The sequence below is a fragment of the Acinonyx jubatus genome, chromosome D4, assembly GCF_027475565.1.
Source record: "Acinonyx jubatus isolate Ajub_Pintada_27869175 chromosome D4, VMU_Ajub_asm_v1.0, whole genome shotgun sequence".
Classification (NCBI taxonomy): domain Eukaryota; kingdom Metazoa; phylum Chordata; class Mammalia; order Carnivora; family Felidae; genus Acinonyx; species Acinonyx jubatus.
This window is the reverse complement of record NC_069391.1, coordinates 8,450,501-8,478,281: the sequence shown is the minus strand read 5'-3', so window position 1 is coordinate 8,478,281 and position 27,781 is coordinate 8,450,501. Positions and strand designations below refer to the sequence as shown.

Sequence of the window (27,781 nt, the reverse complement as noted above, 5' to 3'; positions counted from 1 at the left end):
ATCCCCAATCACCCCCACCGTCCCCATCACCCCGATCATCGCTCCCACCATCCCCATCACCCCGATCATTTCCATGATCCCCACCATCCCCATCACCCCCACCGTCCCCATCACCCTGATCATCTCCATCACCCCCACCATCCCCATCACCCCGATCATCTCCATCACCCCCACCGTCCCCATCACCCCAATCATCACCCCCACCATCCCCATCACCCCCACCACCCCGATCATCTCCATCATCCCCACCATCCCCAATCACCCCCACCGTCCCCATCACCCCGATCATCACCCCCACCATCCCCATCACCCCGATCATTTCCATGATCCCCACCATCCCCATCACCCCCACCATCCCCATCACCCTGATCATCTCCATCACCCCCACCATCCCCATCACCCCGATCATCTCCATCACCCCCACCGTCCCCATCACCCCGATCATCACCCCCACCATCCCCATCACCCCCATCACCCCGATCATCTCTATCACCCCCACCATCCCCAATCACCCCCACTGTCCCCATCACCCCGATCATCACCCCCATCACCCCGATCATCTCCATCATCCCCACCATCCCCATCACCCCTATCATCCCATCATTCCATCATCCCCATCATCCCCATCATCATCAGCCCATCCTTATTATCACCATCATCCTTATCACTATCATCATCATCATCATCATCATCATCTTGCACATCACTTGGGACTGAAGTGTTTTATTTGGTTGTCATCCTACATCTTCCCCAGACCAGACTTCCCGTGAGTAGGGTTGCTTCCTGCATCCCTCCTCCCCACCACTACCCAAGATCCACCCCTCAGAGGAGACTGTAAAATGGCTTTCCTGGAATACATTCCATTTAGCCACATTCTGCTCCAGCATCATGCCAGGAAAGTTGTCTGTGGTTCTGGAGTGGGAGCCATGTCAGTCCAAGAAACTCCCTGATTTCTGAGTTCACCAGATACAATGCTCATTCATTCTGCATTTCTGTCCCTGAACATTCAAAATAACAAATCTTCTCAAAGCAGGGCAGTGATCAGATTGGTTCCAATGGCTGAAGATCCTAGCTCCTCTGTGCTGATTTTAGCCTGCCTGGGCCTGACCAGAATCACCCAACTATCACAACCCCCACTCCAGTGTACGGGGCTCATCTTGGGAGGAAGGGTGGCCACCACAACCCTAACTATTCTAAAAGCTGGCCTTGAAGAAAATTCACCATTACACTGCCCTTCAAGGCCAGGGTCACTCCCCCAGGCTCCAGGGAAGCAGACTCTGACTTCCCCCACTTGGAGGAGCTTGGCTGACATAAGCTGTCTACTCATACCAGAAAGCCAGACTCCCTTTGTTAATATTTGCATCTCCATCCCTAAATCCCTAATGACAGGCCAGTGGGGTGGGATGAGTGGCTTCACTTCCTTGAGCCTCAGGTTCCTCACTTGAGTCACAGTGGGAATAGCACCCTTCACAGAGTTGGGAGGAGCGGCGTGTCTCGTGGTAAGCAATTGCCCTTCCGTGCCCATCAGCCAAAATCACCAGAAGGTTACTCCAGTGCGGAGACCAAGGGACGAGGGGCCTGGGAAGGGTCCTACCCAAGGAGATCTAGGGCCTAAGACTGTTGTGGCCGTCCAGTCTCATGGACACCGACAAAGCCCAATCAGTGTGAGCTGTGGCAGAGACCTACACGGAGGGGTACCTCTGGGAGAGCACCCAGAAGCCACCCACATGGTGCCAGTTCCACACGCAGAGCCAGTGCCTGTGGCAGAGCCCCGACACGTGACATCTGGGCCTCCCTGTGACCCTGAAAGGTGTGGGAAGAGCTTCGGCTATACAACCAGACAGAACAGGGTCCAGTCCTGGTTTATTAGGCTTAGGCCTCGGTCAAGTGTCTTCACATCATTGAGCCTCAGTTTCCCTATTCTGGGGAAGATAACGTGCTTAACTTAAATAAAGCTCCAGTGAGATGGTGAGTGTAACAGCCTTGCACATATGAGCCCCCACTCACTAGTGATCTCCGTGCCCCCACACTCCCCCACCAGTCCAGTGCACCAGGGGGCACCCCGCGCCCTTAGAAAGAATGTGAAGAAAGGTTGCTTACAAGGCTAGGCTGGTTGGAAGATGTTGGTTTAAGGGTCTCCATCAACAAGCGTCAGTCCTGCAGACATCTATTGAGTGTGCAGCCATGGACAGTCTCAGAAAGGAGTGCATGACAGAGGGAAGATAGCAGTGGCAGCCACACCCCCCTGTTGGTGGAACTGCCAGTCACTGGGGACAGCCTGCTGTCATCACACATTTTCTTCGGGTACCAGGGCAAAAAGACCCACAAGATGAAAGGTGGAGAAGAAGAGGCCAGAGGACCCAGCTCTGGAAAGGGAGGCTCCATCTCCAACTCCAGACAGGTGGTGGTTCAGAGCAGGGTTCCAGATCAAGCAAGGAGACGTCTTCCTGGCACAAGGAATGTCATCGCAGAAAGGTTCACTGTCACACTCTGCCCCAATTCATAAGAAATCTCTGGTGGTGGCTGTGGAGGAAAGCAACCCGGGAGGCAGCCCGTAGCGAGCCCTCCCAGCAGCCCGCTTAAGCACAGGGTGGTAACATGTCACGGTGCCACACCCAGCTGTGAGGTACGCAGTAGTGTTCCCAATAACGGTGAAAGTACTGAAGCTTTTCATAAGTGAGAGCAGATTCATCATGACCTGTAATGTCGCTCACTCACTGCATTGCAAGCCTCTTTCTGAATGGAAGAGAGGGAGGAAACCGTCGGTCTGTGGGCTGGGAGTTGGGCATGCCAGGGCCGCCTCTGTGCCACAGTTCATGGCAGGGGCAGGGGTGGGGTCAGCCTCTGACCATCATCTGTCACCAAGGGGTGGTGGGGAAAGGCTGAGATCCATTGCATTTGAGGACTTGAGGGGCCAAGCACATGCTGTGGCTCTTTACCTCCTGAAGAGGAGTAGCTGTTGGGCAGAAGGAGCAGGGTCCCAGAGCAGTTGGCCTAGAAGGCCTCAGACTCCCACGAGCCCTGAACTTGGGCCTCTGCACAGCAGACTCAAGATGCTCCTCAAGAACAGGTCCTTCTCAAGCGGAGGATGGAGGGGCAGCGAACAACGACACCCTCTCTTGGAGGAACCGGAGCTCACTTACGGTATGACGCACCTGCTGGAATGAATGACGATGTCCCACGCCACCCCCAGGTGTCCAGAGCTGTGGGGCAGCACGCGGCAACCGAGGACGGGCAGTAGAGAATAGAGAGAATATTTGAAAAGGAAGTCTTCACCCCGTCTGACTATAAATTGGGTTACATCATTGTTTAGCCGATGGGCAAGGAATGCTACAGCCCAGGGAGAGACCATGCTGCAGGGGTGAGAAGGTTGAGGACCAAGTGGATACAAGAAGTCATTCTGCTGAAAGAGGAAAAGACGAAGAGAAGAAAAATGGAAGCCTCCCCCCAAATAGGTTAAGCTCCCTGCTTACTCTGGAAACTGCACCTTCCTCTGCAAGGGCTCCCTGCTGGGGACTCCAGGAGGGAGAGGAGCTGAGAAGCCGGAGGGGTAGCCCACAGAGAGATTCCAGGCTCCCCCCCCCCCCCCCAGGCCCAACGTGCAAGACTGCCCACAATTCTGTCGCTGTGTGCGCCCTTTTCGCTGGATTAGCCATGGAACATTTGGGCTTTCCTGCTTTTTTCTGTTAAATATGTCAGCTTCACATTGGGTAAGTGGGCGTGCCCTGATTTTAGTCACCCCCTGCCACTGGAAGAGGGGTAAACATTTAATTAGAAAGTTAAGGAAAGAATCACCTGGAGCCTTGGGAACTGGCCCTGAATGTGCCCCAGATGTGCCTGTAGCATGACGGAGGAGGTGTGGGAAGAGTTGAGGTTGAAGCTTCCCGAGCTAATGACCGCAGGGTCCGAGATACCCTCGCTTCCTCAGAGTATCTGGTTGTTCCGGGCTGTTGCTAAAAGTCCACCCTTTTCCTGTGAAGCAGGGGACGTCTCTATGCCACCCTGGGGCCCAACTGGCGCGTTCCAGTTCGGAATTCTCCCCGGACCCGGAGCTGCGTCTACAGGTATTCATTGATTGGTGTGTTCAGTTATTTGACGAACAGCTCTAGGCTGCTCTTTGGAGGCCACACACTGTGCTAGAGGTTGCTCATGGGACAGACGTGGCCTCTGCCTTGGCCCAGGAGGCCGCTGCCACAGGAGAAACAGGCCTAACGGATAATCCCGGATGACTGATGGTCCCAGAGTGGAGGTGGGATGGAGCAAGGAAGGGCTCTCTGGAGAAACGACTGGAAGAGTGATAGGAATTAAGCAAATACAGGGAGGGGAGGTGTAGCGATAATAAGAGTGCCCCAAGCCGAAGCAAATGAAGGAGAGTCAGTGTTGTCAGAAATGAGAGGGGGAGGGGTGGAGATGAGGTTGGAGAGGTGGGACCGAGCAGGGTTGGGGGGAGGTGACAGACTGTGGCATGACCAGGTCATCCTGGCCAGAGGCATGGAGAGCTGGAGAGGGTGCAGGAGGAAGGCAGGAGGGGCCGCAGGGAGGCCGGGGCAGAGCATCGGGCAGTTGTCCAAAGGAAGAGCCAAGTTGGCCTAAGGTGGGGGGGCGGGCAGGGTGACTGAGAGGGGTAGTCAGGCATATGTAGGACTTGGGATCAGGGCATCCTTGGGATTCAGTAGATTGCAGCGGTGGAGGGGAAAGTGGAGAAACACCCCAGGTCCCTGGTTCAAGCCGCCAGGTGGACGGCGGTGCCATTCACACGCACGTGGAGAAAAAGCAGCTTGAGGAAAGGCGCCAAGTTGAGGGAGATGCCCATGGGAGGCGCCTGCCCAGTGAGTGAAGCCAGAGTGTGAAGCCCAGGGGACAGGTCCCGGCCAGAGCTGCACTTGGCGGCCTTCACCTGTAGGTGGCGCCTGAAACCCTGCGGCCCTGGGGGAGAAGGGAGCCCTGAGGCAAAGGTGCAGGGCTGGTCAGCTGTCCTCCTCCCCGCTCCTCACTCCACCCCCACCTCCCCCACTGCTCCTCCAGGCTCCTGCCCACACAAGGAGGGGCTGCATAGGCCCCAGAGAAAGGTGGGAGCACAGGGGCAAGGCAGGAGGAAGCCACCGCAGAGCTCAGGACAGGGTGGCGGGTGCTGCTGGGGCCTGGGTTATAGGGAGCTCGGTCACCAAGCCTCGGGCCTTGCAGGCTCAGAAAGACGAGGGAGGTGAAAGTTTGCGGCTGTGGCCGCCCTGGCCCCTCTTCCTTCAAGCTGCCCTCGGCCTCAGGGGCCCCTCCCTGGCCTTTTCTCGACAGCGTTGAGTTTCTGGCCTGGCACAGGATCAGGGACTCTGCAGTGGGGACGTGGGAGGGAGAGGGTGCCTGACCCCAGCTCCTGCAGGGCGGCATCTGACTGGTGGTCTCCCCTCAGCCCCACGGGCCCGTGCATCTGTACGCTGGGGAGCTCAGCCGCCGTGCCCACCATGGAGGGTCCTCTGAGGAGGAAAACTCTGCTCAAGGAAGGACGGAAGCCCGCGGTAAGTGCAGACAGCCCTCCATCCGGAGGCGGCTGGGGCATCGGTGAGGGCCCCGGGCTCCAGCCCTGGCTGTGCCACTGAGTGGGCAAGGGCCTCAGTTCCCATATCTGTAAATTGGGATAAAATAGTGTCTGTGTCCTAGAGGACAAGAAGGTCACATGCATGGCCGTGCACACAGTGAGCGTGCGGTGAGCCAGGGCTGTGATGAGGGCAAGTGGAAGCTGGCAGAGCCCTGGAGTTAGGTTGGTACTGCCCTCGAGAGGGTCAGCACAGCATTGGCATTCCATCTCAGCCAGAGCACCCCAGTGCGGGTATCGTGGTTCTGCTGGGCGATGGCTGAGCATGTCTGGGTTTTAAAAATGTTTTTCCCTGGGGCGCCTGGGTGGCTCTATCAGTTAAGCGTCCGACTTCAGCTCAGGTCATGATCTCACAGTTCTGAGTTCGAGCCCCCACATCGTGTTCTCTGCTGTCAGCGCGGAGTCTGCTTCAGACCCTCTGTCTCCCTCTCTCTGCCCCTCCCCCCTTCAAAAGCAAATAAACATTTAAAAAAATGAAAATTTTTTAAAAGTAAAAAATAAAAATATTTTTCCCCAGGATATTCTTGGGCCCAAGTTACCTCAATACGTAGGAATTAAGCCTTGGCTCTTAACAAGCCTTAAACAAGCTAGGAAACGAAAGGCTCTCTGAGTAAAAGAGCCAGAGAGGGGAGGTAGGGCTTAGGGCTGAGGAGTTCGGAGGCACGGATGAGGAGGGTCTCCCTCCTCTAGGCCCTGGGTGGAAGTGACATTAGTGGGTGAGTGGCCAGGGAAGAGGTGAGGAGGGGAAGCCAGCACTGGCATTGGCTTGAGGCGGGGGGCGGGGGGGGGGGCACCCTTCCACCCACGGGGCTGGGTCTGTAATCAGACAGGGAGGGGGGACTTCCCCACTACTTACTGGGGTGTCACTCTGCCTCCCCTTCCTCTGTAGCTTTCCTCGTGGACCAGGTACTGGGTCATCCTCTCGGGATCCACCCTCCTGTACTACGGAGCCAAGTCCTTGCGGGGCACGGACAGAAAACACGTAAGTCCCATGAAAGGACTTTCCATGCTGGGACTTCATGCAGTATGACCTGCAGAGGAGGGGCGGAGGGAGGCAGGGGAGGTGGCAGGGGTGGGAAGGAACCTTGCCGGGCCCCCCAGCCTTCCTGGGGGAGACGATGCGGGGGAATGGAGGGCGTGGGCCTCCTGGTTACGCTGTTGTTCTTCCCCAGTATAAATCCACACCTGGCAAAAAGGTCTCCGTTGTGGGCTGGATGGTACAGCTTCCTGATGACCCCGAGCACCCCGATATCTTCCAGCTGAATAACCCTGACAAAGGTAGGCAGCGGGCCTGGCACCAGGTGCCCACCATTTCTCTCTACCCTGTTTTCCTCTCCTACTAAATGTATATTTTGAAACAGTAGGAACTTTGGGGGCTGCTGCTTTCCCTTTGCTTTAGGTTGTGATCAGAGGGTCCCCTCACTAGTCCATGAAAAAACTGCTTAGATCGCGGTCAGTGTGTTCAGTGAGCAGTGGGCATGGCATGTGGCTTCAGGAACCCTTTTGTGGCCTCACCTGTGGCTACTGGGGCCCGTCACCTTTGGAGCTGTGGCCTCGGGGTCTTGGAATAAATAATATAACACTGCATGAGGCAGGGACCACGTGGCTGGGAGGGTCTTAGGTCTTGGAAGATTTCAGGGATGCCCCTGACATCACCTGTGCTGTGAGACTCTCACAATATCCTAGTCCAAGGCCACATCTGAGAAGAGCCTTTTTACAAAAGCCCCAACTTTACCTTGTCTGGCCATCTTCCATTTCCCTCCTGGTTCCACCCCTCCTCCATGACCATGTTGGGTAGAAGGAGAGGTTCTGGGCACCATCTTGTCCAGGAGCGCTGCCTGCACTGGACATTCAGAATAGGCCACGCTCTGAACGAAACGGAAATCAGAACCACAGTGAGATATCACCTCACACCAGTCAAATGGCTAAAATAAAAAAGACAAGAAATAACAAGTATTGGCAAGGATGTGGAGAAAAGAGAACATTTGTGCACTGCTGATGGGAATGTGAAAGGGTACAGCCACTGTGGAAAACAGTATGGAGGTTCCTCAAAAAATTAAAAATAGAAATACCATATGATCCAATAATTCCATTACTGGGTATTTACCCAAAGAAAATGAAGACACTAATTCAAAAAGAAATTCACCCCTATGTTTAAAGTTTATTGCATTATTTACAATAGCCAAGATATGGAAGCAACCTAAGTGTCCTTTGATAGATGAATGGATAAAGAAGGTGTCATTCACACACACACACACACCATAAAAATATTATGCAGCCATAAAAAAGGATGAGATCATGCCATTTGTGACAACATGGATGGACCGAAAGAGTATTATGCTAAGTGAAATAAATCAGACTGAGAAAGACAAATACCATATGATTTCACTCATATGTGGAATCTAGAAGGAAAAAAAGCAGAATCAGAATCAGCAGAAACCTATAAATACAGAGGATGAACTGATGGGTGCCAGAGGGGAGAGAGGGGTAAGGGGTTGTCAAAATGGGTGAAGGGGAGTGGGAGACACAGGCTTCCAGTTACAGAATGAATAAGTCACAGGAATAAAAGCACAACATAAGGAATATAGTCAATGATATTTTAATAGTGTTGTGTGGTGATAGCTAATAACTACACTGTGGTGAGCACAGCATAATGTATAAACTCGTTGAAGCGCTTTGTTGTACAGCTTAAACTAATGTACCATTTTGTGTCAACTATACTCAAAAAAAACAAAAACAAAACAAAAAAAACAGAACGGGCCATGCTAATCTTCCTGATGGCGCACGTCACATGACAAAACCCTGAAATGCCTGGGTGTTGGGTTCTAGCCAGGCAAAGTCGCTGGGATTATAAAGTCTCCGAGCATCTTCACATCCTCACAGGAATGTTCTAGTGCAAAGTTCGTGTACTTAAAAAGCACCTGAGGATCTTGTTAAAATTCAGATTTGGATTCAGCGGATCTGGGGTGGAGGCCAAGCTTCTGTATATCTAACAAGCTCCCAGGTAACAGCTGCTGCAGGAGACAGACCACACCGTGACTGGCAGGGTTCTAATGTCATTAGCTGGGCAGTAAAGGAGCACCAACCTCAAGGGGCCCAGGGGGCGGAGGAGAGAGGAGCCAAGTTCTCCGCTCCAGGTCTGAGCAACTGAATCCACACACAGTTAGACACACATCAGAGGGCATCCCAGGCTGGTTACCACAGGAATTTCTTCCTCAAGGCCCTGGGCCTGGATTAGAAGAGGTTTCTTGAGGAAGTAAAGGCTGTGTGCCTACATGAGCCTGACTTAAGGACCATATGGCCACAGGGACCACAGGCCACTCTTGGGCCTTAGCCCCCAGGAAAGCACTGTCCCCAAGCAGAGGGCAGTATGACACAGAGGGTGGCCAGGGTCTGTGGATAAATCCAAAGGATCTGTGAACTTGAGTGGGGAAAAAATTACATCTTGGTTTTCTGTGGCCTCTCACGCCTTTATTTACGAGCATTAGACTACGAGAACGTTCACAACATCTGTGATTTTATCTGCAAGAAAAACCACAGATGTTTTCCTATCACATATTATTGCAGATTTCTCAGAGTGGCATTTCTACTCATCTCTCTGGAATTACAGTACCGTGTCAGACCTGCCCCTGGGTCTGTTATCGGTGGGTTAATAGAGAAACCCAGGTATATCTGTGTCACTCACGTTGTTTGGTAGTTTGATAACTGTATTCCAGTGGTATTGATATCCTTTGTATTTTCTTTTATGCATTTGAAAGCATTATCCTGAGAAGGGGCCACAGACTTCACCAGAGCCAAATGCACCATGACCCCCAAAATGGTTAAGAGCCCTGGTCCAGAGAGAGGGCCCAGAGGCACCAGAAGTTCTGCCTCTGCCAGCCCCAAGCTTGCCCTAGGCTGCTCCTGAGCTTCCTTGGTTTAGTTAACCTATGTTCACGTTTATCTTCATGCCCTAGCCACGGGCAGACCCTCCCAGGTGCCCTCCCTCTTCCTAACCAATAGTTTCTCTGCCCGTCAGGCAATGTTTACAAGTTCCAGACTGGTTCCCGGTTTCATGCAATACTGTGGCACAAGCATTTGGATGATGCATGTAAAAGCAACAGGCCTCAGGTAAAGTCACCAAAACCCTGCTTGTCACATGAAATATCCTTTCCCTTGGGACTAAGGGTCCATAGAAAATAAGAGCTCCCTCCTTCCCTCAGGGCCTGTTAGCTCTGCTCCCAGACACCCTCTTTTGAAAAGCCTTTTCCCGTGAGACAGGGCACCGTCTGCTCAGCTTAGGACTAAGCCTGGCTCCAGACCAGAACTTTGAATCTGGTCCCTGTGTCTTTCCCACTAAAGGAAGTGGGAAACATCCATTGGGCACAGTTAGGTGGCAGGGGTGATGTCGCCCCAAGGATCACGATATAGCATCTATTTAGACCATCCCCCTCACAAAAGTTGACTCATGGGAATACTCCAGACTGATGAAAGGGCCTCCCTGCCCCACAGCCCTTAGGAATAATAATACTAGCTAATACTGAGAGCTAACCATGGCCGCTGCTCAATGTATTGGAGCCAGGGGGCCTCTGGTCTGCACCCCGCCCAGGACCAGGCATTATGGGAAATGCTTTACCTGCAGGATTTGACCCAAATCCTTCCAACACTCGTTGAGGTAGGTTCTCTTACTGTCTCCATTTTATGCTGAGGACACTGAGGCTCAGAAAGTGGCAGATACTCGTTTAAGGTCCCACAGTTAGCAAGATCTAACCCTGGTCTGCCTGACACCAAAGTCTATACTCTCTGCCTGAGCTATCCCGCCTCACACTTCCCAGAGGGCCCCCGGCTTGCTCAGCCTCCTGCAGTTGAACTAAAGGTCTGGAAGCACGGCCTTGACTGTCAGGCTTCTGGGAGGCCTGGCTCCCCAACCCTCAGCACCCGTAGGGGCAGGCTGGGGCTTCCTGCCCCCAGGAGTCAGTGGGCAGCATTTGGCCACTGGTGGCAGGATTGGTACTCCTGCCCGGAGGCCTCCCTCTCCGTGCTCCCCAGGGATCGGCCAGAAGAGGGCACTGGGGAGTGGATGCCTCTCAGTGTGGGGACAGAGCAAGCACCAGAGTGTGGAGTGGGCTGTGGCAGCTTCCGGTGGGTAGCAGCTGGGAGGCACCAGCTCTGAGGTCTGGGGTGGGTTGGGGTCAGCAAAGGCTATTTCACGCCAGGCATTTGGGTCCAGGAGGATGCTGGTGACAGCACAGTTTTCTCGAAAACTAGAAGGAGGTCTCAGTTTGGTCCCCTGCAGGATTTTCATCTGTAACGTGAGATAGAACATATGCGACAAGCTGGTCAGATTATAGATGATGGGAAGTGAGAAAGCAGAATTAGCAGAAAGTTCTCGACAAACTAAAACAGTAGGAAAGACCGACAAGGGGAAAACTTGAGGTACCACTTTGAGGAAAGCTCAAAATAAATTGCATTTGAGTCCCCCAACTCACCTATCTGCCTGCTGGGAATTTGCCCCACTGACACACTCACACATGCGTGTGGGTAAGAATGTTCACTGCAGCATTGTCCTTGATAGAACTGGAAACCTCTGTGACCGTCAGTAAATCCCTATTGTCCACCACCTGATAGCAATTAGAAGGAGGGAATCTGTGTGTGTGGTACCCTGAAAGGGGCTCCAAGACGGAAGTAAAAGGCAAAGTACAGGGGCACCTGGCTGGCTCAGTCCATAGAACAGACTCTTGATCTCAGGGTCATGAGTTCGAGCCCCAGGTGAGGCGTAGAGATTACGTAAAAAAAAAAAAATTTTAAGCGAAGTGTAAAACATGCAAGGACGATCTTATCTGTATTAAAATACATAAACATATTTATAATATGTATGTTTGTGTCTGCATATAAAATTTCTAAAATGATATACAAGAAACCAGAATTCCGTGGTATCTGGAGTGCTTATGTATATTTTTTTACATTAAACAAAGGTAATTGCTTGTCTCCACGATGGGAAGGCCAGGGTTTTTTTGTTTTGTTTTTTTTTTTTGGTAGTCACCTGAAGGTGACCCCCAGTGAACAAGGCCTCAGGTCACATGAAGAGAGGACGAGCACCCTGACCTTTTCCAAACTAGTCACACCGTGTGTGTCTGGGGCCCCTTGTGAGCTCCCGAGTGCCGTCCTAAGAGAACAGAGCACAGGAGCTCACCTGCCACGCACACGTGGCCCTGTGACCTGTGAGCAAGAGGCCGTGGTGGCCAGGGACTGCCTGCCCGGAGGTGGGCCACCAGGAGGGCGGGGCAGGGGAGAGAAACCCAGCCTTGGCATCTGCCCGGTGGCAACGGCTTAGGCACCTCAGCGGGAGCCAAGATGCTTGCCCCGAGCAAGAGCCCATTGTCCCTCCTGTGGGCCGGGGAGGGGACACCTCTGAGGATGGCAGCGACTCCAGGGCAGATAGCAGGGAACTGGGTCCAACCCATTTGTCAGAGCAGGTGTTTGGTTAAAAGGACAAACAGGATTTCGTGTATGGCAAATGCAGTGTGACGTGGCAAAAGGTTTTGCAACTTTTAAGTATTTTTGTCCAATTTTTAGACCTAGGGGATGGGGATCTTTTATTTTCTTCTACTTTTTTCCCCTTTTATTTTGAGTTTACTTTCAACCTCATATCCCCGCTCTATGCTGTGATCATAAAAAATTGGCAACAGCTAAATACTCCACAGCAGAGGATTCAGTGACGCCCAGCACATCCGTGTGATGGCGTCCAGGAGGCTCCAGTGAAAGCCATCACAGAAAGGCATCTACTCCCATGGGAGATCTCAGTGACTAAAATTGGTTTTCTCTTTTGTGGCCTTGCGTTTCTTAAAATTGTTTGTACTAACACTGAATACACTTACACCTGACTTATAACGTATGTGTAAGGTGTAAACCACAGCTATACAACAAGCACCCAAGTACCTGCCCACCCAGCCAACCTAAAGGCAGGACCTCCTGGGGCCTCGGAACACTTCCCTCGCCCAGGGGCCTTTTCCTACTTCAGTCTCCTTTCTGTCTGCCTGCACCCCATAACCACTTGCCGATTTATTTACTGTGTCTTTAAAATGCTGGCACGTGTATTTGATTCCTCAACGTATTGTCTGGGTTACATTTTTTAAAACATTTTTATAAATAGAACCGTAACTAGATATTTTCTTCTGTGACTTGCTCTTCTCCTACAGTGTGTTCCTGAGATTCATCTGTGTCAATGTGTGTTGCTGTCATTCATTTATTTGTAGTGATTTTTTTTTTATTAATTCTGCTGGCAGTGATCCCAGGGATGATTTCCTGCTTTTTGCTATTTTGAACAGTGCTGCTGTGACCGTTCTTATAACTCTCTTCTGGTGCAGGGAGATGCATTTTTTTCCAATTCATCACTTTGACCAAATTGATACCAAGATGGATTTGTTTTTGATGAAATTGCTTCTCCTCAAATTTCCTGGAACCCCGTGGCAGTTGCTAGGTTGGGGGGCCTGGGGCTGGGGGCGGATTTGAAGGGACAGGGAAACACCCTGACCTTGAGCTGGTGGTCTCCCCAGCAAAGGGAGCCGGGATCATGTTCTGGGGACACAGCCATGGGAAGGTCTTAGGGGTCCCGGCATCCCGACTACTCCTCCTGGTGCTTCCACTTGTCAATTCCTGCCGTGCCGTCACGACCCACACCGGCCTGCTGCTGTCCCTTCCAGAGGCATACGCCCATTCCTGCAGGATTTGTCTCCTCTCGGCTCCAAGCAAAGTTTTATTTTGATGCCAGGATAGTGATTGAGAGCAGGGGCTCTGGTGCCTTAGCCTGTCGCTGTGGGCTTTCCCTCTCTCAGCCTCAGGGCCCTCATTTGTGTAATGGGGACACTTCCAGAACCTGCCTCAAGGGGTGCTGTGAAGACTGGAAGGGCGTGTTGATGTTAAGCGCCTGGTACACAGTGGCCACTTAACAAACAGTGGCCATTATTCCTGCCAGGCCCTCTTCCCCACCTGACCTGCTCATTCACAGACTAACTGGGAAGGACCTGATCCCTTCCCTTAGGGGCACCCCCTGTCCCCTTCCAAAAGGTTGGAACTTTGACAAGAGGTGAGCTTTCTCTTCTAGGTACCTGCAAACCTTATGTCATTTGAATAAGTCTCTGCAGGACTTGGCGTGACTTCAGAGGCTTCTGGGAGCCCAGCCTGGGACTGGTGGCAAAGTGCATGTCCTGGGCACGGGCTTTTGGCCAGGGTGCTGGGTGACTCACAGCCGGACTCACGGGGACTCGGCCTGCGGCCTCACGGTCCAGCGGGCTCTGCCAGTGCAGCGTCCACCTACACCAATCCCCAGCGACTCTCATGACACTCATTCTTCAGCGCCACCCCGCAGGGCCGTGGCTGGGCCCCAGACTGTGCACCCCACCCTCCCTCTCTGGGCCCTTGTCCGTCCACCAACTGCTGCTTCGATCAGAGAGCATCCGGCCCACGTTGGGTCCCCCGTGCTTCCTCCCGGACAAGAGTGGACAGAGTTCACCTGCATGAGGGGCCAGAGAGAAGGAACAGACTATGGAGTTGGCTTTTTATACCCCAAGTGCACGGGGTCACTCGCCCACAGGGCTGCCTCAGATTTTGTACAACCCCCCAAGCGTCCTCTGCGTGTGTGTGCCGTGTACGTGTGCGAGTGAGTGTGAACTCTTCAAGAAACATGCATTTTGGCACAAGACGTGTGACATCACACCCTTCATTCGCTTTGAGGCCCTGCTTTCACCTTACGTGATAGCCTTGTCCACCGAGGAAGGTCAGAGTGAGAGCCCAGATTCCTATGTTAAGGGTCCCTTGCATTCTTTTACTGTAAACAAACAATGCCTTAAATTGTGTCTTGTTTTCTGTTCCTATGGGTGCTATTCATCTGGAAGGCCTGCTGTCTGGGCCCCCGGGTCCCCTCCCGGCCTTGTTGCTGTTGGCTCTTCTGAGACAGGACCCGGCTTTAGGACTGTGGACTGGGCTGGCCTGCTCGCTTCCTCCCATCCCTCTCCTGCAGGGTCTGAAAGCCCTTGTCTTCTCACCCCTGGACCATGCCAGAGGGGGAAATTGTGACACTTTCTCCCAGCTTCCTCAGAAGCACTCGGAGGCCGCCATGCTCACAGAGAACGGCTGCGCAGAAGCCCCTGTGCACCAGCCTCTCCCCGCAGGCCAAGGCTTTGCTCCCATCATCTACTGCCAGGGCGGGGCCCGCTGGGATTCCTGGTTACACTGGGGAGCTGAGTGACACTGAGGCCTTAAGCTCCCCCCAATCTTGCCCCCAAACGCAGTCACCAGCAAGTTCTCCACATCCAAGTCCAAGGGCACAATTGTCGATGATTATGGTGACCAGAGAGCAAAGCCCTGGGGAGTGAATGGTCCCAGCTTTGCATTCAGTTAAGAGCTCTTCACATGAACAATGTCCTTTTATCTGTCACTGTTTGTCTTTTTAGTGACTTTTATTTTGCACAAATACATTTTTATTCAAAATAATGAATAAAAGTTAGCTTTATTTACGGTAGCTTTATCACCAGAGCTTCTCTCTCCCCTTCCCTAATCTGGGTGTCCAAATTCTGAGAAGGAAACCCTGAAATGGTTTTCTGAATTCCCTGGGTCCTCGTTGCTATCATGGTTTCAGAGCTCACACTGACCAGACATCAAACCACCCTTAAGAGTTTCTGGGCGAGATGCTTCAAAACAACATCTTACCCAGTAAACAGTGTTGGTAAATTTAAAAACTACCAAAGGACCCACCACTGTCTTTTGACCAAATGGTGACAACTTTTCTGAAAATTCTAATGAATCGGTGAGGAAAGTAGTTGCCATCAGCGTCTTATTTTATGGTTGAGCCTTAGTGTGCTCAGTAACTAGCCCTTCTTTGGAGCAAAGTCTTGAATACTTCTGTGCCGGGAGAGACTCCAGATGGTAAATTGGTGCCGTCCAACCTTAGCTGTGAGCGCTCCGCCCACCGGCACACAGACGGGGTCCAGATGCGCACACCTAATTCATACCAATGACTACTCAGATTAGCATCTAGAGCCTGAAAGAAAACACCAAACACTCCAACACCTCTCACTAGAACCATTCAGGTCAACGCTTTAACCTACATTGAATCTGCTTCTACCGGTTAATATTTTTTAAGTCTTCAGTTTGGATGGAAGCGTTAAGACTGGAAAATCAGCCACGGACTTTCCTTGGGTTTCTCCACTCTTCAACTGTCCTGGCTCTTCTCACATGAAATGCTACAGATGTCAATCCAAAACACTCAGAATTTCAGGCTCCACTAAGTCAGATCATTTTCTGCGCTTTATAAAATTTCTTCCTCTCTCACAAATGTTTCCTTCTGAGCTGAATTTGAAATAGCACAATTGTAATTGTTTTCCAAATGTCTTCTCACCCATTGAGACGGATCCCACATCCCCTCCTAGAAACACTCTTAGCTTGGATTCTTGAAGAATCTGCTTAGACCTTGTTGGCAAAGGCCTTCAGAACTGGTAAGAACCTTGAACATACCAGAAAAGTCCTGGAGACAGGCTGAAAGGTGCCTGGGCTCTCCCAGCAGGGGCACGGGGCCAAACACGTAAGTGCAGATTGTCTTCTCAGCATTGGTTTGTCTCTCAAGCAGCAGGTGAGAAGGTCCTTAGGCTGGGACAGAAGAGACCAGGCACAAACCCCAAAAGGAAGAAATCCATGGGTGGATTCTCACCCTGGAGGGAAACGTTTCTAGTTTTTGCTTCTTGACTGTCCATAATGCACAAATGTTTGTGAAACCATTGAAGGTGATATGTCTTACATGCATGTGCTGAGGTTTTTTTTTTTTTTTTTTTTTTGAGCAAATAGATCATGGCACCCCAGAATGAAAATTGCAGAATGCTTTCTACAAATTGTGGAATAGGTAGTTGGTAGCATTACAATGCCCCAAGAACAGCTCATCTACCTCTCCCTGGGAATAATTTTCGCCCCTCTCGGTTGGAATGTGTCTTATAACTCAAGGTCAGCCAAGTGCATTCTAACAACTGAAATGCTTCATGGAGGATTGATTCAGTGGAGAGCAGTAGACATAATATTCTGAGTGTGCCCAGTGAGAGAGTGTGGCCTCCCTTTCTTTCCCTGAAGAAGCCCATACATCACCCATTTGTGGAACCTAAAGCGGAAGATACTTGAAGGCATTCTGTTTAGGAAAGAACCCACTCTCTTGCCAACTGAATTTATAAAGCATTATTTTCCTTACCAAGATGGCCAGTATTTCTTTCATTATCTTCCTCTCCCACCTCCCAAGCCCAAGATGTGTATCTTTCAGGATGCCATTTTACAGGTGGAAAACAATCCATGAAAATGGGAAGCCTTTCGCAAGGGAGGTCTGATTTCATTCCACAGGTGGGGTCTACAGCTCTACACCCACATTACTGATGCTCATAACAAGGTGAACATTGCTAAAAACACAATCTAACTTATTTTGTGTGACTTCATAAATGACTTCAATCAGCCCTACATCGTACTGACATGTTGGGTGATTTCATATATTAAAAAAAAAAAAAAACTACAAGAATCCCTTTGAAATAACATTCTCTGCACAAAACCACTCATTCGTTCATTCATTCATTCACTCACATCTCTAGTGAGTGCTTCCTGTGTGCCAGGCTCTACCAGGGATATACTGTAAATGGCTGAGAACAAGCAGACCCAATCCTTGCCCTCGCGGAGCTGACCACTCAACGAACAAATAATCCTCAACATGGCATCTCCTCTGGCAAGACCCTGCCTCTCTCCTAACACTGGGTTAAACACCCTGCGCAGATTCCTCCAGAAAGGTTTCCAAATGCTCAACGGACTGGACAGCCTCTTGCTCTGCGAGTTCAGTTGCAACGAGAACTAGATGGAGTCGTCGTCCTAGAGGCTGGTTGGCGCAGAACACCCAGGCACAGGGCTACGGTTGGGCATGCCGAGGACTCTTGAGGTGGAATGAGAGAGAAGGGTCGGAATATTCACAGTATTTACTTCAGAGGCTTTTTGGTTTTAAATTTCACGGTTAGGTGCAAGTACAGCATGAGCGAGAGCTGCATTTTTTGGGCGTTGAGAACTTGTACCACGGACCACGTTGGAGTCCCGTGTTGCACAAGTGTGTGTATACTGTGTGCAGCCCCCAAATCCCTTTTTGCAGCAGCAACGTGATGGGTCATCTGTCTGTTCTCTAATCATTAATCTCTTTTTTTTTTCATTTCTGAACGACTGTGACCATTCAGTAATGAAATATTAGTAATTAATTTATTAGTATGGTATGATCTTTAATAAATTTCGTGCCAAAATGCATGGTTTTTCAATTAGCATTCAAAATGTTGCGTAGAGAGTAGTTTTCAATTTCTTATGTATCCTGCAAAGTAAGTTGAAAATCAGTTTCTACATTTTAATTCGTTTCTTGTTAAATCTGTTGCACTCTCCTGGGCTGTCTTTTTTCTTTTCTTTCCCCCCAGCGGAACCCCTGCATGCAGTTGTGTAAGGACTTTCTCTAATTCTTGTGAATTGTCTCACCCGCAATAACCACTGAACATCAGCCCCCTGTGGGATTCTTTAGATTTCTGGTGAAGTATTTTGTTACCTCAGTCTTGTATCAAGTTGCTGTATTTTTCAGCTTGTTACACTGATAATAATTGTTTCACTAATTAAATACTTTAATGTACAAACATCTTTGTTTACTTTGAAATTAAATGTGTTTTCCAATGAACACTGCTCAATTTATTAATCACGCGCATTCACTTAGCAAACCATTGCTGTTGCCAGATACAGACACGAAGGAGGTCTGGGGCACTCAGAGCCCTGCTCAGAGGTTACTAGAACGTGAATAACATATGGGAGCAGTGCCCTCAGGAAAGGGCAGAGTCAGTGCTTTGGGCACACAGAGAGAGGAAGGTGGAGGATCTGGGGAGGGGACAGGGGCATTTGGGGATTCATTTCAGAGATTGCTGAACACATGGAGGACGGGGGAGGCAGGAAGACAGAAAGGAGAAGGAGAAGGAGCAGGATGAAGTTGGGAAAAGCAGCCAACCCAGTCTCACTGAGCGAAGGATTTCGGGGAGGTAATGGGATCCAGGTCTGAAAAGATACATAAGGGGGAGTTTAGGATATTAGGCAAAAACCAGAAGCCCCCCGTAGCTTGCTTAAGAAAAGGGGGGCTGTCTTGCAAGCCTGTCTCATGGAAACACGTGGGAGGACCAAAGTGGGGTCTCGGGCGGGGGGGGGAGGGGTTGGAAGGAAAAGTGGAAAGCCGCCTACATCTTTCTCCCCTTCATTCTCCATGCAGATTGGCTTCTCTGCTGGAATGTGCAGCAGCAAAGGAGTCCAGATATTACAGTGAGAGCAGCAGGAAAGTCATGAGGGAGTGTGTGCCAGTGACACGATCCAAACTGATCATGGGAGCCCCAGCCCTGCCTGCCTCAGTTTCCCAGTTAGTGGCTCCCAAAGCGGCAGTGGCTGATGCCCCAAGCACAGGCTCCCACACACACTCCTCAGTCTCTGCTCCACCACCCCAGCATAGCCACACCTCCCTCGCCACGACAAGCCCTGACTGCCGAGGGGCCCCGAGCTTACCTCCTCGTGATTTAGACGGCACAGTGACCTCCAACTTTACCAGGTAGGGTCGCTGCTCTCAGCCCCAGTGCCGTGCGCAAGGGCTCTGAGACAGATGCATCTGACTTGGAGAGGAGGTGAGGACGGTGGTGTACGGGAGTTGTCACACAGCTGCAAAGTGTTCATCACATCCAGTCAAAACTTGAACCCACAACTCGTGCCCTGCAAAATTCCAGCCCCTCATCCTCATTGCCGTCAGGCGCCACAAACGGCCACCAGGAGACAGCAGTACCACCACTTAAAGGATGGAGATCCGCGAGTTAACGCAGACTAGGGTAGAAAGGTTATTTAGCCTTGATGTCAGGTATCTTACCCCTGCGCCTGGCGGGCGTTGGCCGGAGCTCCAGCGCAGGTGAGGCGGAATGGGCGGGGCCGCCGGCGTGGGCGGGGCCGTGTCGCAGGCTGAGCCCCGCCCAGGACAGGGTGGAAAGCAGAAGGCGTGAACGGGCCCTCAGACTCGAGACTTTAGAGAGAAAAGGGGGGGCCGTGCCGGTGAGCGGGGGTGTAGGGAAGGGCGGCCCCCAGAGGGACGAGGCTACTAGAAACGGCCTGGAGGTACTGAGGTGTGGAGGGACGACGCTCGAGGGAGCCGACCCTTGGGGTGAGGGCAAAGGCCACGCGAGAACTTAGCGCAGGAGTAGGTGGGCGGGGCCTGGGGCTGGGCTGAGGGGAACGGAGCGGGAGGGGCGGGGCCTTGGGCCCGACCGAGCTGAGAACGGGGTGAGCGGTTTGGGCGTGTTGGCCCGACGGAGGTGAGGAGAGCCCGCACCCGGGACGCTGTGGGGCCGCCGTGGAAAGGGCGTGGCTGGAGCTGGAGGCCGGGGCGGGACGTTGACCCGGTTGAGGAGCTCGGGGAGAGCAGGGCTGAAGTTCGGGGCGGGGGCGGGGCGGGACCTAAGCCCGGTTTGGGAGCTCGGGTGGGTGGGGCTGAAGTTCGGGGCGGGGCCGGGGCGGGATCTGGACCCAGCTGCCGGTCACGGAGTGGGCTGGACTGAAGTTCGGGGTGGGGCAGGGGCGGGGCCTGGGCCCGGCGGAGGCGCGCGGGGCGGGGCATGGGCTGCGGCGTGCGAGCCGAGCGTCCCGCCGAGCCCCGCCGAGGCCCGAGCCCACCCGAGTGCGCCCGAGCCCGCGGCCCCCGCCCGGGGCGATGGAGCCGGAGCCCGGCGGGGCGGCCGCTGCGCTTCTGCGGCAGAAGAGGGCGGCGCTGCGGCGCAGGGGGTGCAGCTTTGAGAGCCCCAGGTACAGCGGCTGGGGAGTGGTGCGGCCGGGAGGGAGGAAGCGGGGACCCGGCCACGTGGTGGGTGGGGGGCACCCTGGGGGCACTAAGGGCTGCGAGACCCTGGTGTGGGGAGGGGTCGCTGCGGGGGGGGTGGTCTGAAGGGATCCGGCCAGGAGCCAGGGCCAAGCGGCCGGGGGTCGAGGGGTTCTGGGCCGCCCGAGCGGCAGGTGCGGGAGGGGGGTCGCCCCAGAGAAGAACCAGCGAGCGTCTGAAATCCAGACCCGACGAGACGTCCCCCAAGCGTCGGTGCTGAGGCAGGCCCCGAGCAGAGCCGGGCTCCGGGCGGAATTCGGGCTGTGGAGAACGTGCCGTGCCGCCTCTTATAAAATGCTCAAGGACAAGGTTGGGAGATAGTCCCCTGAAGTCCCGGGGAGGTCTCCCTCCTGCGGGAGCCTCTCTGCGCTGCCCCAGGACCCAGGCCAGCCCCAGCCTCCCCAGCCTGGCTCTGTAGGTAACGCACACCTGCTGCCTCACAGCCCCGCCCATCCTCGTGCGGTGTGGCCCCCAACACGCCCGGCCCCTGGTGCCCCTCTGACCCGCCGCGGACGCCTTTCCTCTGCAGGGGGAGCCGTCCCGACCCCCCCTTGTTTGGCCTGGGGAACTGTCCTGTAACTGTCCTGTTCCGTTCCTTCTCCTCCCTGGACCCTTGCTCCACTGACACGCCTTCCACCCGCTCTGCTCTGCCAGACTCATTCCCTCAGCGGGCATTTTCTTAACTCGGAGCGCCTTCTCCCGCTCCAGCCTCGCTGAAGTCGGCCCTGCCCTTTTCCGGGCCCCCGGCCTCTTCTAGATGACTCCAGTAGCCTCGCAACTAGACTTTATCCTTCCACCTCTCAGATCCACATCCTCACTGGCTGCTGGAGGGGTCTAACCAAGACCCCCTCTCCAGAACTCTCTGTCTCCCACAGCAGTGATGGGGACTGGGGTGGGGGGACATGAAGAAAGATACGAGGTGGGACTCTGGTCCCCACTGAGGCGGAAAAGAAGAATCAACAGCTAGGCTGACAAACCAGGATCCTTAATGTGAGGTGGGAGGCCCTGGCACAGCCTGCCCCCTCCCCCTCACCCCAGGCGAGTGCGAGCGTCATGAGGATAGGGACCATCGCAGTCATGTTCACTGCTCTGTCCCCAGAGCCTGCCTCAGGCCTGGCCCATCACAGACACTTACTATCTATTGAATGAATAAATGCCTGACCAGCTGGTCGTTCTTTCCCTATGCTGTGCGTTTCTGTCATCAGTGCCTTTACTCATGCTCTTTGCTCTACTTAGAAGAGTCTTTTTTTACTCTTTGGGTTAACGCCTGCCCCCTCCTCCTCTGGGAAGTCTTCCCTGAATCCCAGGCTGAGCTCTGTGCTGTATCAGTAATCTGTGTAATCTATCTGCTATCCCACAAACGCTGTGTGTAATTACCTGGATAACAAGTCTCCCCCACTAGTCTGGGAGAACCAGGCAAATCGCTTTCTGTCCTTCTGGTGCTTACACTTGCTGTTGGAACACGAAGGAAAAAAATGTACCAAAAGATGAGGCTGAAGAGATGAGCCAAAAGCTGGATCCAGGCCTGAGGTAGAACATTTAGGTCAGCGCTGTCCAACAGAACTTTCTGCAATGATGGGAACATTCTGTGATCTGTGTGGTCGGATACTGCAGCCACTGGCTACCTGTGACTACTGAGCACTTGAAATATGGCTGGTGCAACTAAGGAACTGAGTTTTAAGTTTTACTTGACTTTCATTGATTTGAATTAAGTAGCCACATGTGACTAACGTCTATGCCATTGGACAGGGCCGGTTTAGAATACTTTTCTCTTCCTCTGACTTCTCACCTTTACCACCCAGTCCCTTATCTTCATGACCTCACACCTGAAAGACTACATGATTTCTTCAGAGGTTTTCTTCTCTATTTAACGCTCTATGACAACATCGGGTCAACCTTAGAAATAATGATTACCAGTTTTCTGATTGTAAAAATAACTTATGTTTGTTGCAGTACAATTCATTTAGCCCATTTTTTCTTTATTATCATACATGCAGTGTTTTACCAGTTTTTCACTCTTACTAAGGACACAGTGAATCCGTGTGCCTTAGTCTGTGCATAAAGAGGTAATCATTTCCTTAAGGTAAGTTTATAGAAGTGATGGAAATGATTGGATCCAAGGAAAGGGATGTTTTCAAGGCTTCTGAAGCATAATGTCAAATTGCCCACCAGAAAGTCGTGCCATTTAACACTTCTCCCAAAACCATGTACGTGTGCCTGTTTTTCCCACCCATGATGCGAGGCATTATCATCTGTAAAGTGGCCCCTGGCTTTAATTTGAATTTGTTTGTGTGGTAGCGAGGTGAAACTTTTTTTCTCATATTCATGTATAATTTGTACTTCTTTTTAAAATGAAATACATTTGCATGCACTTTGTCTATTTTCCTTTGGAATGTTCATCTTTTCCTTATTGAAGCACATCATTAAGGAAATTAATTTTTTTTGGTCAAATATGTAGCACATTTTTTGCAGTTCATTATTTGCCTTTTAACTTCATGATGTTTTTTGATAAAGTTTTTGTTATTCTAAAAAATTTAGTCAAATATATTTATTCCTCCTGTGTATGCTTAATTAGAAAATAATTTGCTAACTTGAAACAGATGCTCATCTACAATCTCTCTTATTTTTGTTGCTTAAAAAAATATTCCTCGGCAGGGCGCCTGGGTGGCTCAGTCGGTTGAGCTTCTGACTCTTGATTTCAGCTCAGGTCATGATCCCAGAGTCATGGGATTGAGCCCCGACTCCGGCTCTGCACTGAGCATGGAGCCTGTTTGAGATATTCTCCCTTTCTCTCTCTCTCTCTCTCTCAAAAAATTCCTCTTTGATTCATTAATCCAATTATGTCACTTTTAAGGGAAACTATTAACAGCTGGCTTGTATTGGGTTGACAGAATGGACAATTAGGGCCGTGGGAAGAAACATCACCTGTGATATATCTTAACCACATGAGTGTGTGGGTCCCTACAGCAGGCCTATTGTTCCAGAAAGTTCAGGGTGGTGATGGGGTGTGGAGGTGCTTAGAAGGCTCTGCCGGTGATTCTGACCGGCCACCAGGGATGAGAGCCTCAGCCTCACTTGTGAGCATGCTGCCAGATTCGCCTCCCTGACTCCAAAGTCCCCAATTACTACTCATTTCCTGTTGTGCAAAAAGTTTAAATGCCACCATCTCGTGTATAGGGCCTTTCAGAATCTGGTTTAACCATATTTACTCAATCATCTTGTTGACATCGGGAAAAAAAGCATTACTTTCAAAATGGCAACTGTCTTTGCTAAATATCCTGTGTCAGCTCTGTTCACTGGCAGGCAGACACAGTCCGTGATGAATGTAAAGGAGGAAGGTATGGCCCAGGCGTTAGGCATCCAGCCAGGTGGCGATGAGAAAGACCAGCTGGGAAATGTGGAGGCCAGAGGGCAAGACACTTAGGCTGTTAAACCCCTTGCCCTGGATGTGTTTGTTCTCATTTTCTAGGAAGGCGTATCAGATTGTGTCCAAGAACGAGGGCTTTAGAGTGAGACACACCTGGGTTCAAGTTTCTGTCTTTTCGGTTGTCATGTGTGTGGCCTTGGCCAAGTTGCTTAACCCTCTGACTTTTGGTTAACCCATTTGTAAAATGACGGTAACACCTATCTTACAGTTCTGATGTCGGCCTTAGGTGAACTGATTTATGCAAAGCACTAAAAACAGCATCTGGCACAGAGCATTACTAAATGGCAACTGTTATGGACAAAAATGATTAACATTTATATGCAAGTTCTCAACCTTTCCCTTCCTCTTCCCTCATTAAAATCCTAGCTTTATTTAATTTCTCCTCCTCCCCTACCCTCAGAGCAAGGTCCTGCCTTGCTTTTTTGCATTTTTGAGCTGCAGATTTAGGAAGAGAGGGATTGAGGAGGACACTAGGCACACAGGGCAGTGGTGAAAACTGGCTGATAAAAAACTTTCAGGGGGTGTTTAGAGGGGAGAGGTACAGAAACTCACCCACCTCGTATGAGGGAGACTAATAGGTCTCCCTCTTGTTTTCGTGGCTCAAAGATGTATTTTAAGAAATATATCTATTATCTTTTGTGACTTTTGTGGTGATCGAGAAATACGTTTGATGAACCAGAGTTATTTTAAGTGACTCTATTGCTTTACTGTCATTTTGGCTGCAACACTTCATGGAGCCGAACCACACGTGAGCCACAGTATTAGGGTTACTAACGTGTAGGACTGAATTTGAAAGGCAGATTCTAAAGGTCAAAGACTTTCAACAACGCGTCACATGAGTTAGCCTCTCAGCGGTTCTTCAAGTGTGGTCTCTGGACCTACGGCATCAACTTGTTAGAGATGCAGATTCTCAAGCCCAACCTCAAATGTGCTGAATCAGAATCTCTGGGGCTGGGGCTCAGGAAACTGTATTTGGGAACCAGGCTCTCTTGTCCAAATACGGTGGTTCTCAGACCGAACATATATGAGAATCACTAGGAGGACTTCTCAGAACAGTTCTTGGGACCCACCCCCACAGATTCTGATTCACTAGGTCTGGGTGGCTCTCTCAATTGTATTATCTCTTTTTTGTTGTTGTTAATGTTTATTTATTTATTTTTGAGGGAGGGGGGTAAGCCGGAGGGCAGGGGGCGCGGGGCGCAGAGAGAGAGGGAGACACAGACTCCGAAGCAGGCTCCAGGCTCCAAGCTGTCAGTACAGAGCCTGACGTGGAGCCCAAACTCACAAACCCTGAGATCATGCCTGAGGCAAACAGAGGCCCAACCGACTGAGCCACCCAGGCACCTCCTATGAATTGTATTTCTAACAAGCTTACAGTACTACGGGTCCAGGGATAGATTTTGGAAACCACCCTGCTAGGTCCCTGCTGGAATTTTTTTTTTTTTTTTTTTTTTTACAACAGACTTCACAGCTGATCACCCTCTGCTTATTACATCTAAGGTCAGGGAGCCCACTACTGCGAGCTTTTTTGTTATTGGGCAACTCTATGACCTTTCCTTAATAATGAAGTCAAAGCTTGCCTCATTATGTTTACCACGAATCATTCACGATTCTGCTTTCATAGCTACTTGCAGCAACGATGCCTGTGGCTCTGATGCCAGGTAAAAAGTGATGGCTTGGATGGTGGGGTGCAGACTCAGTGGTCAACTGGTTCTTACTCCTTTCTGGCTACCCCGGTGTGATCATCAAGCAGTTCTTCTGTAGCTGCAAGCAGGATTAGTAACGCATCGCATCTTTTCTGATGGGCGCCCTACCGGTTGTTAATTTTTCTTTTTGGTTCATGCAATTGCAACATTCTGGAGTAAACCAAGCAAGCCTTGGGGTAGGACAGACCCAGGTGCTCAAATATTGTTATCCATAGGCTTTCTTCATTCTCTGGGTTGACTTTGTTTTCCAGGTCTTTCCGCATTTAGGCAAAGAAAGTTAACCATTTTGGGCTTAACTTTCTTTTTTTTAATTAATTTTTTAAATGTTTATTTATGTTAGAGAGAGAGTGAGACAGAGGGCGAGTGGGAAAGGAGCAGAGAGAGAGAGGAGACACGGAATCCAAAGCAGGCTCCAGGCTCCGAGCTGTCAGCACAGAGCCCAACGCAGGGCTCAAGCCCACCGACTGCAAGATCATGACCTGACCCAAAGTCTGACAGTTAACCAACTGAGCCACCTAGGCGCTGCGGGCTTACTTTCTACCAGTATACAATCCCAGCAGAAAGGTAGTGCCTCTCTTTCAATCGTTCTAGAGCATGTTTCCCAAGCTTGGCATTCATTGTATCTCTCGGGTTGTATGCTCATCCCTGAACCAACCTTTTTGGCCAGAAGTGGGTAAAGCATGCTGATTGGCCGAGTCTAGATCAAGTGCCCAACCCAGAACAGAGGGATTAGATTGCTTCCATCCATAGAGACCAAGAGGCAGTGATTGCCCAAAGGAAAATCCATAGTGCTGTTTGCCAGAAGGGAACTGGATACTGGTTTGACCCCTCAAAAAAAGGTATCACCACATTTGGGAAGCTTTTCAAAATACAGATACCCTGATGCCACCCGAGAGTCACAGCATTGGGATTTCTGCATCTTTTAGTTCTCGTCGTAAAAGACTACCTTAGTTGAGTGTTGAAAGTATGCTTACTAAGTTTAGCCGCAGTGGGTGCGGAGCCCTACATAGAGATTTTGAATCACAAATAGAAAACATATTTTCTCCTTTCTCAAATATTGCTTCCTACATAGTGGCTTCCTTGTTAGTAATGCATATAACCCACACCTTGTGAGAATACAAGACAAAAGCTTTTTGTTCCTGAACATGGCTTTCAAGGCCAAGATAGGGTCACAAAAGAACAATTGTCTCTTATGCATTGTATTGCCTTCTTCTTCCTCGGCTTCTCCCGACTTCGAGATTCTTTGATTTTTTTTTTCTTTTTTTCCAGGAGACTCTCTTCCCCCAGGTAGTTTCATAAACAATTATTTTAATGTGGGCTGTTTTCCTAATCTTCATTCCTCTATATTATGTAGTTATTCTTTTTGTTTGTGTTGGGCTGTTAAGTATTTAATCACAAATAAATCTGCCGCTGTCCGTTTTCTTTTGGAAAAACAGCAGTCTTCCTGGGAAGGATTATTAAGAGCTGTCTTGTATTGGGCTGACATAATGGGCTCTTAGGGCCAACAGAAGAAAATTAATTTTCATATTATGTCTGTTCTCCTAAGAGAAGGGAAAAAACAAGTTTTATTATTCACCAAGAGTTTAAGTTAATGCAAACCAGCTTCCTTTCTCAGAGGAAGACAATAGTCAAATTCATTTTGCTTTAGAAGGTTAATATGAGAAATTATGTTTGGTTGGTTTCCAGAGTTAAAGATCTGAGCAGAGATGGAGCCTGACAGACAGTGCTATAAGAAAATTATTAGACGTTTGGCCTGTACAGTGAGACTCACTGCTGGTTTTCCTGAGGGAAAAAAATTTCTAAAGCAGCATATGCAAGTGCAGGGTGTGGGAAAATATGAGCCACACATCTGCTTGTCTCTGGAGCTAGGATCTTGGAGGACAGGAGGCAGATGCTGGTTAGCAACGAGGTGTCGCTGCCGAAGGAGGTTTATGTTAAAGGCTGTTCCTGTTCCTGCAGGATTGCTTGTGAAAGTAAAAAAGAAAAAAAAAAGCCATTGGGAGCATAGCAATATAACGCTAATAATTTGATGCCAAAAAGATTAAAAAGATTGACGTCAATCTCTGTTTTCTGAGTTGGAAAGATATCGAGGATATTCGTAGACGTTAAGTGAAAAGAAGCGAGTGGCTTCTTCTGGTCATAGC

At 50.7% G+C, this 27,781-nt stretch overlaps 2 protein-coding genes and 1 long non-coding RNA gene across 21 annotated transcripts in view; 2 read left to right on the top strand and 1 right to left on the bottom strand.

Moving 5' to 3' along the window:
- Nucleotides 1–18,290, top strand: part of RALGPS1 (Ral GEF with PH domain and SH3 binding motif 1) — a 273,614-nt gene extending 255,324 nt beyond the window's left edge. For 10 of the 13 annotated variants that reach the window (XM_027035143.2, XM_053204591.1, XM_027035139.2 and 7 more), the window contains 6 exons: nt 3,981–4,064; nt 5,408–5,513; nt 6,480–6,572; nt 6,763–6,868; nt 9,609–9,700; nt 13,674–18,290. In XM_027035143.2, the coding sequence (XP_026890944.2) occupies nt 3,981–4,064; nt 5,408–5,513; nt 6,480–6,572; nt 6,763–6,868; nt 9,609–9,700; nt 13,674–13,703 (511 nt within the window). In that variant the 3' untranslated portion in view covers nt 13,704–18,290. Of the gene's footprint in view, nt 1–3,980; nt 4,065–5,407; nt 5,514–6,479; nt 6,573–6,762; nt 6,869–9,608; nt 9,701–13,673 lie in introns of those variants that run through there. The other 3 variants (XM_027035151.2, XM_027035146.2, XM_053204592.1) reach the window with 2 other exon arrangements.
- On the bottom strand, nt 631–20,056 carry LOC113592875 (uncharacterized). Of its 4 annotated transcripts, none has more exons than XR_008290934.1 (4): nt 19,506–20,056; nt 19,154–19,303; nt 7,326–7,458; nt 631–2,523 (listed from the first exon to the last, which is right to left on the bottom strand). It is a non-coding gene; the product is annotated as an uncharacterized LOC113592875 (long non-coding RNA). The 4 variants fall into 4 exon arrangements; XR_008290935.1 differs by lacking the exon at nt 631–2,523 and adding an exon at nt 2,588–2,736; XR_008290932.1 differs by lacking the exon at nt 631–2,523 and having other exon boundaries at nt 3,826–7,458; nt 19,506–20,048.
- GARNL3 (GTPase activating Rap/RanGAP domain like 3) overlaps nt 19,579–27,781 on the top strand; it is a 147,776-nt gene continuing 139,573 nt past the window's right edge. Inside the window, exon 1 of one of the 4 annotated variants that reach the window (XM_053204584.1) lies at nt 19,579–19,684. Coding sequence is in view for 1 of the 4 variants with exons in the window: in XM_027035133.2 (XP_026890934.1) it covers nt 20,340–20,431 (92 nt within the window). In the remaining 3 variants the exon portion in view is untranslated. Of the gene's footprint in view, nt 19,794–19,844; nt 19,945–20,237; nt 20,432–27,781 lie in introns of those variants that run through there. The other 3 variants (XM_053204582.1, XM_027035134.2, XM_027035133.2) reach the window with 3 other exon arrangements.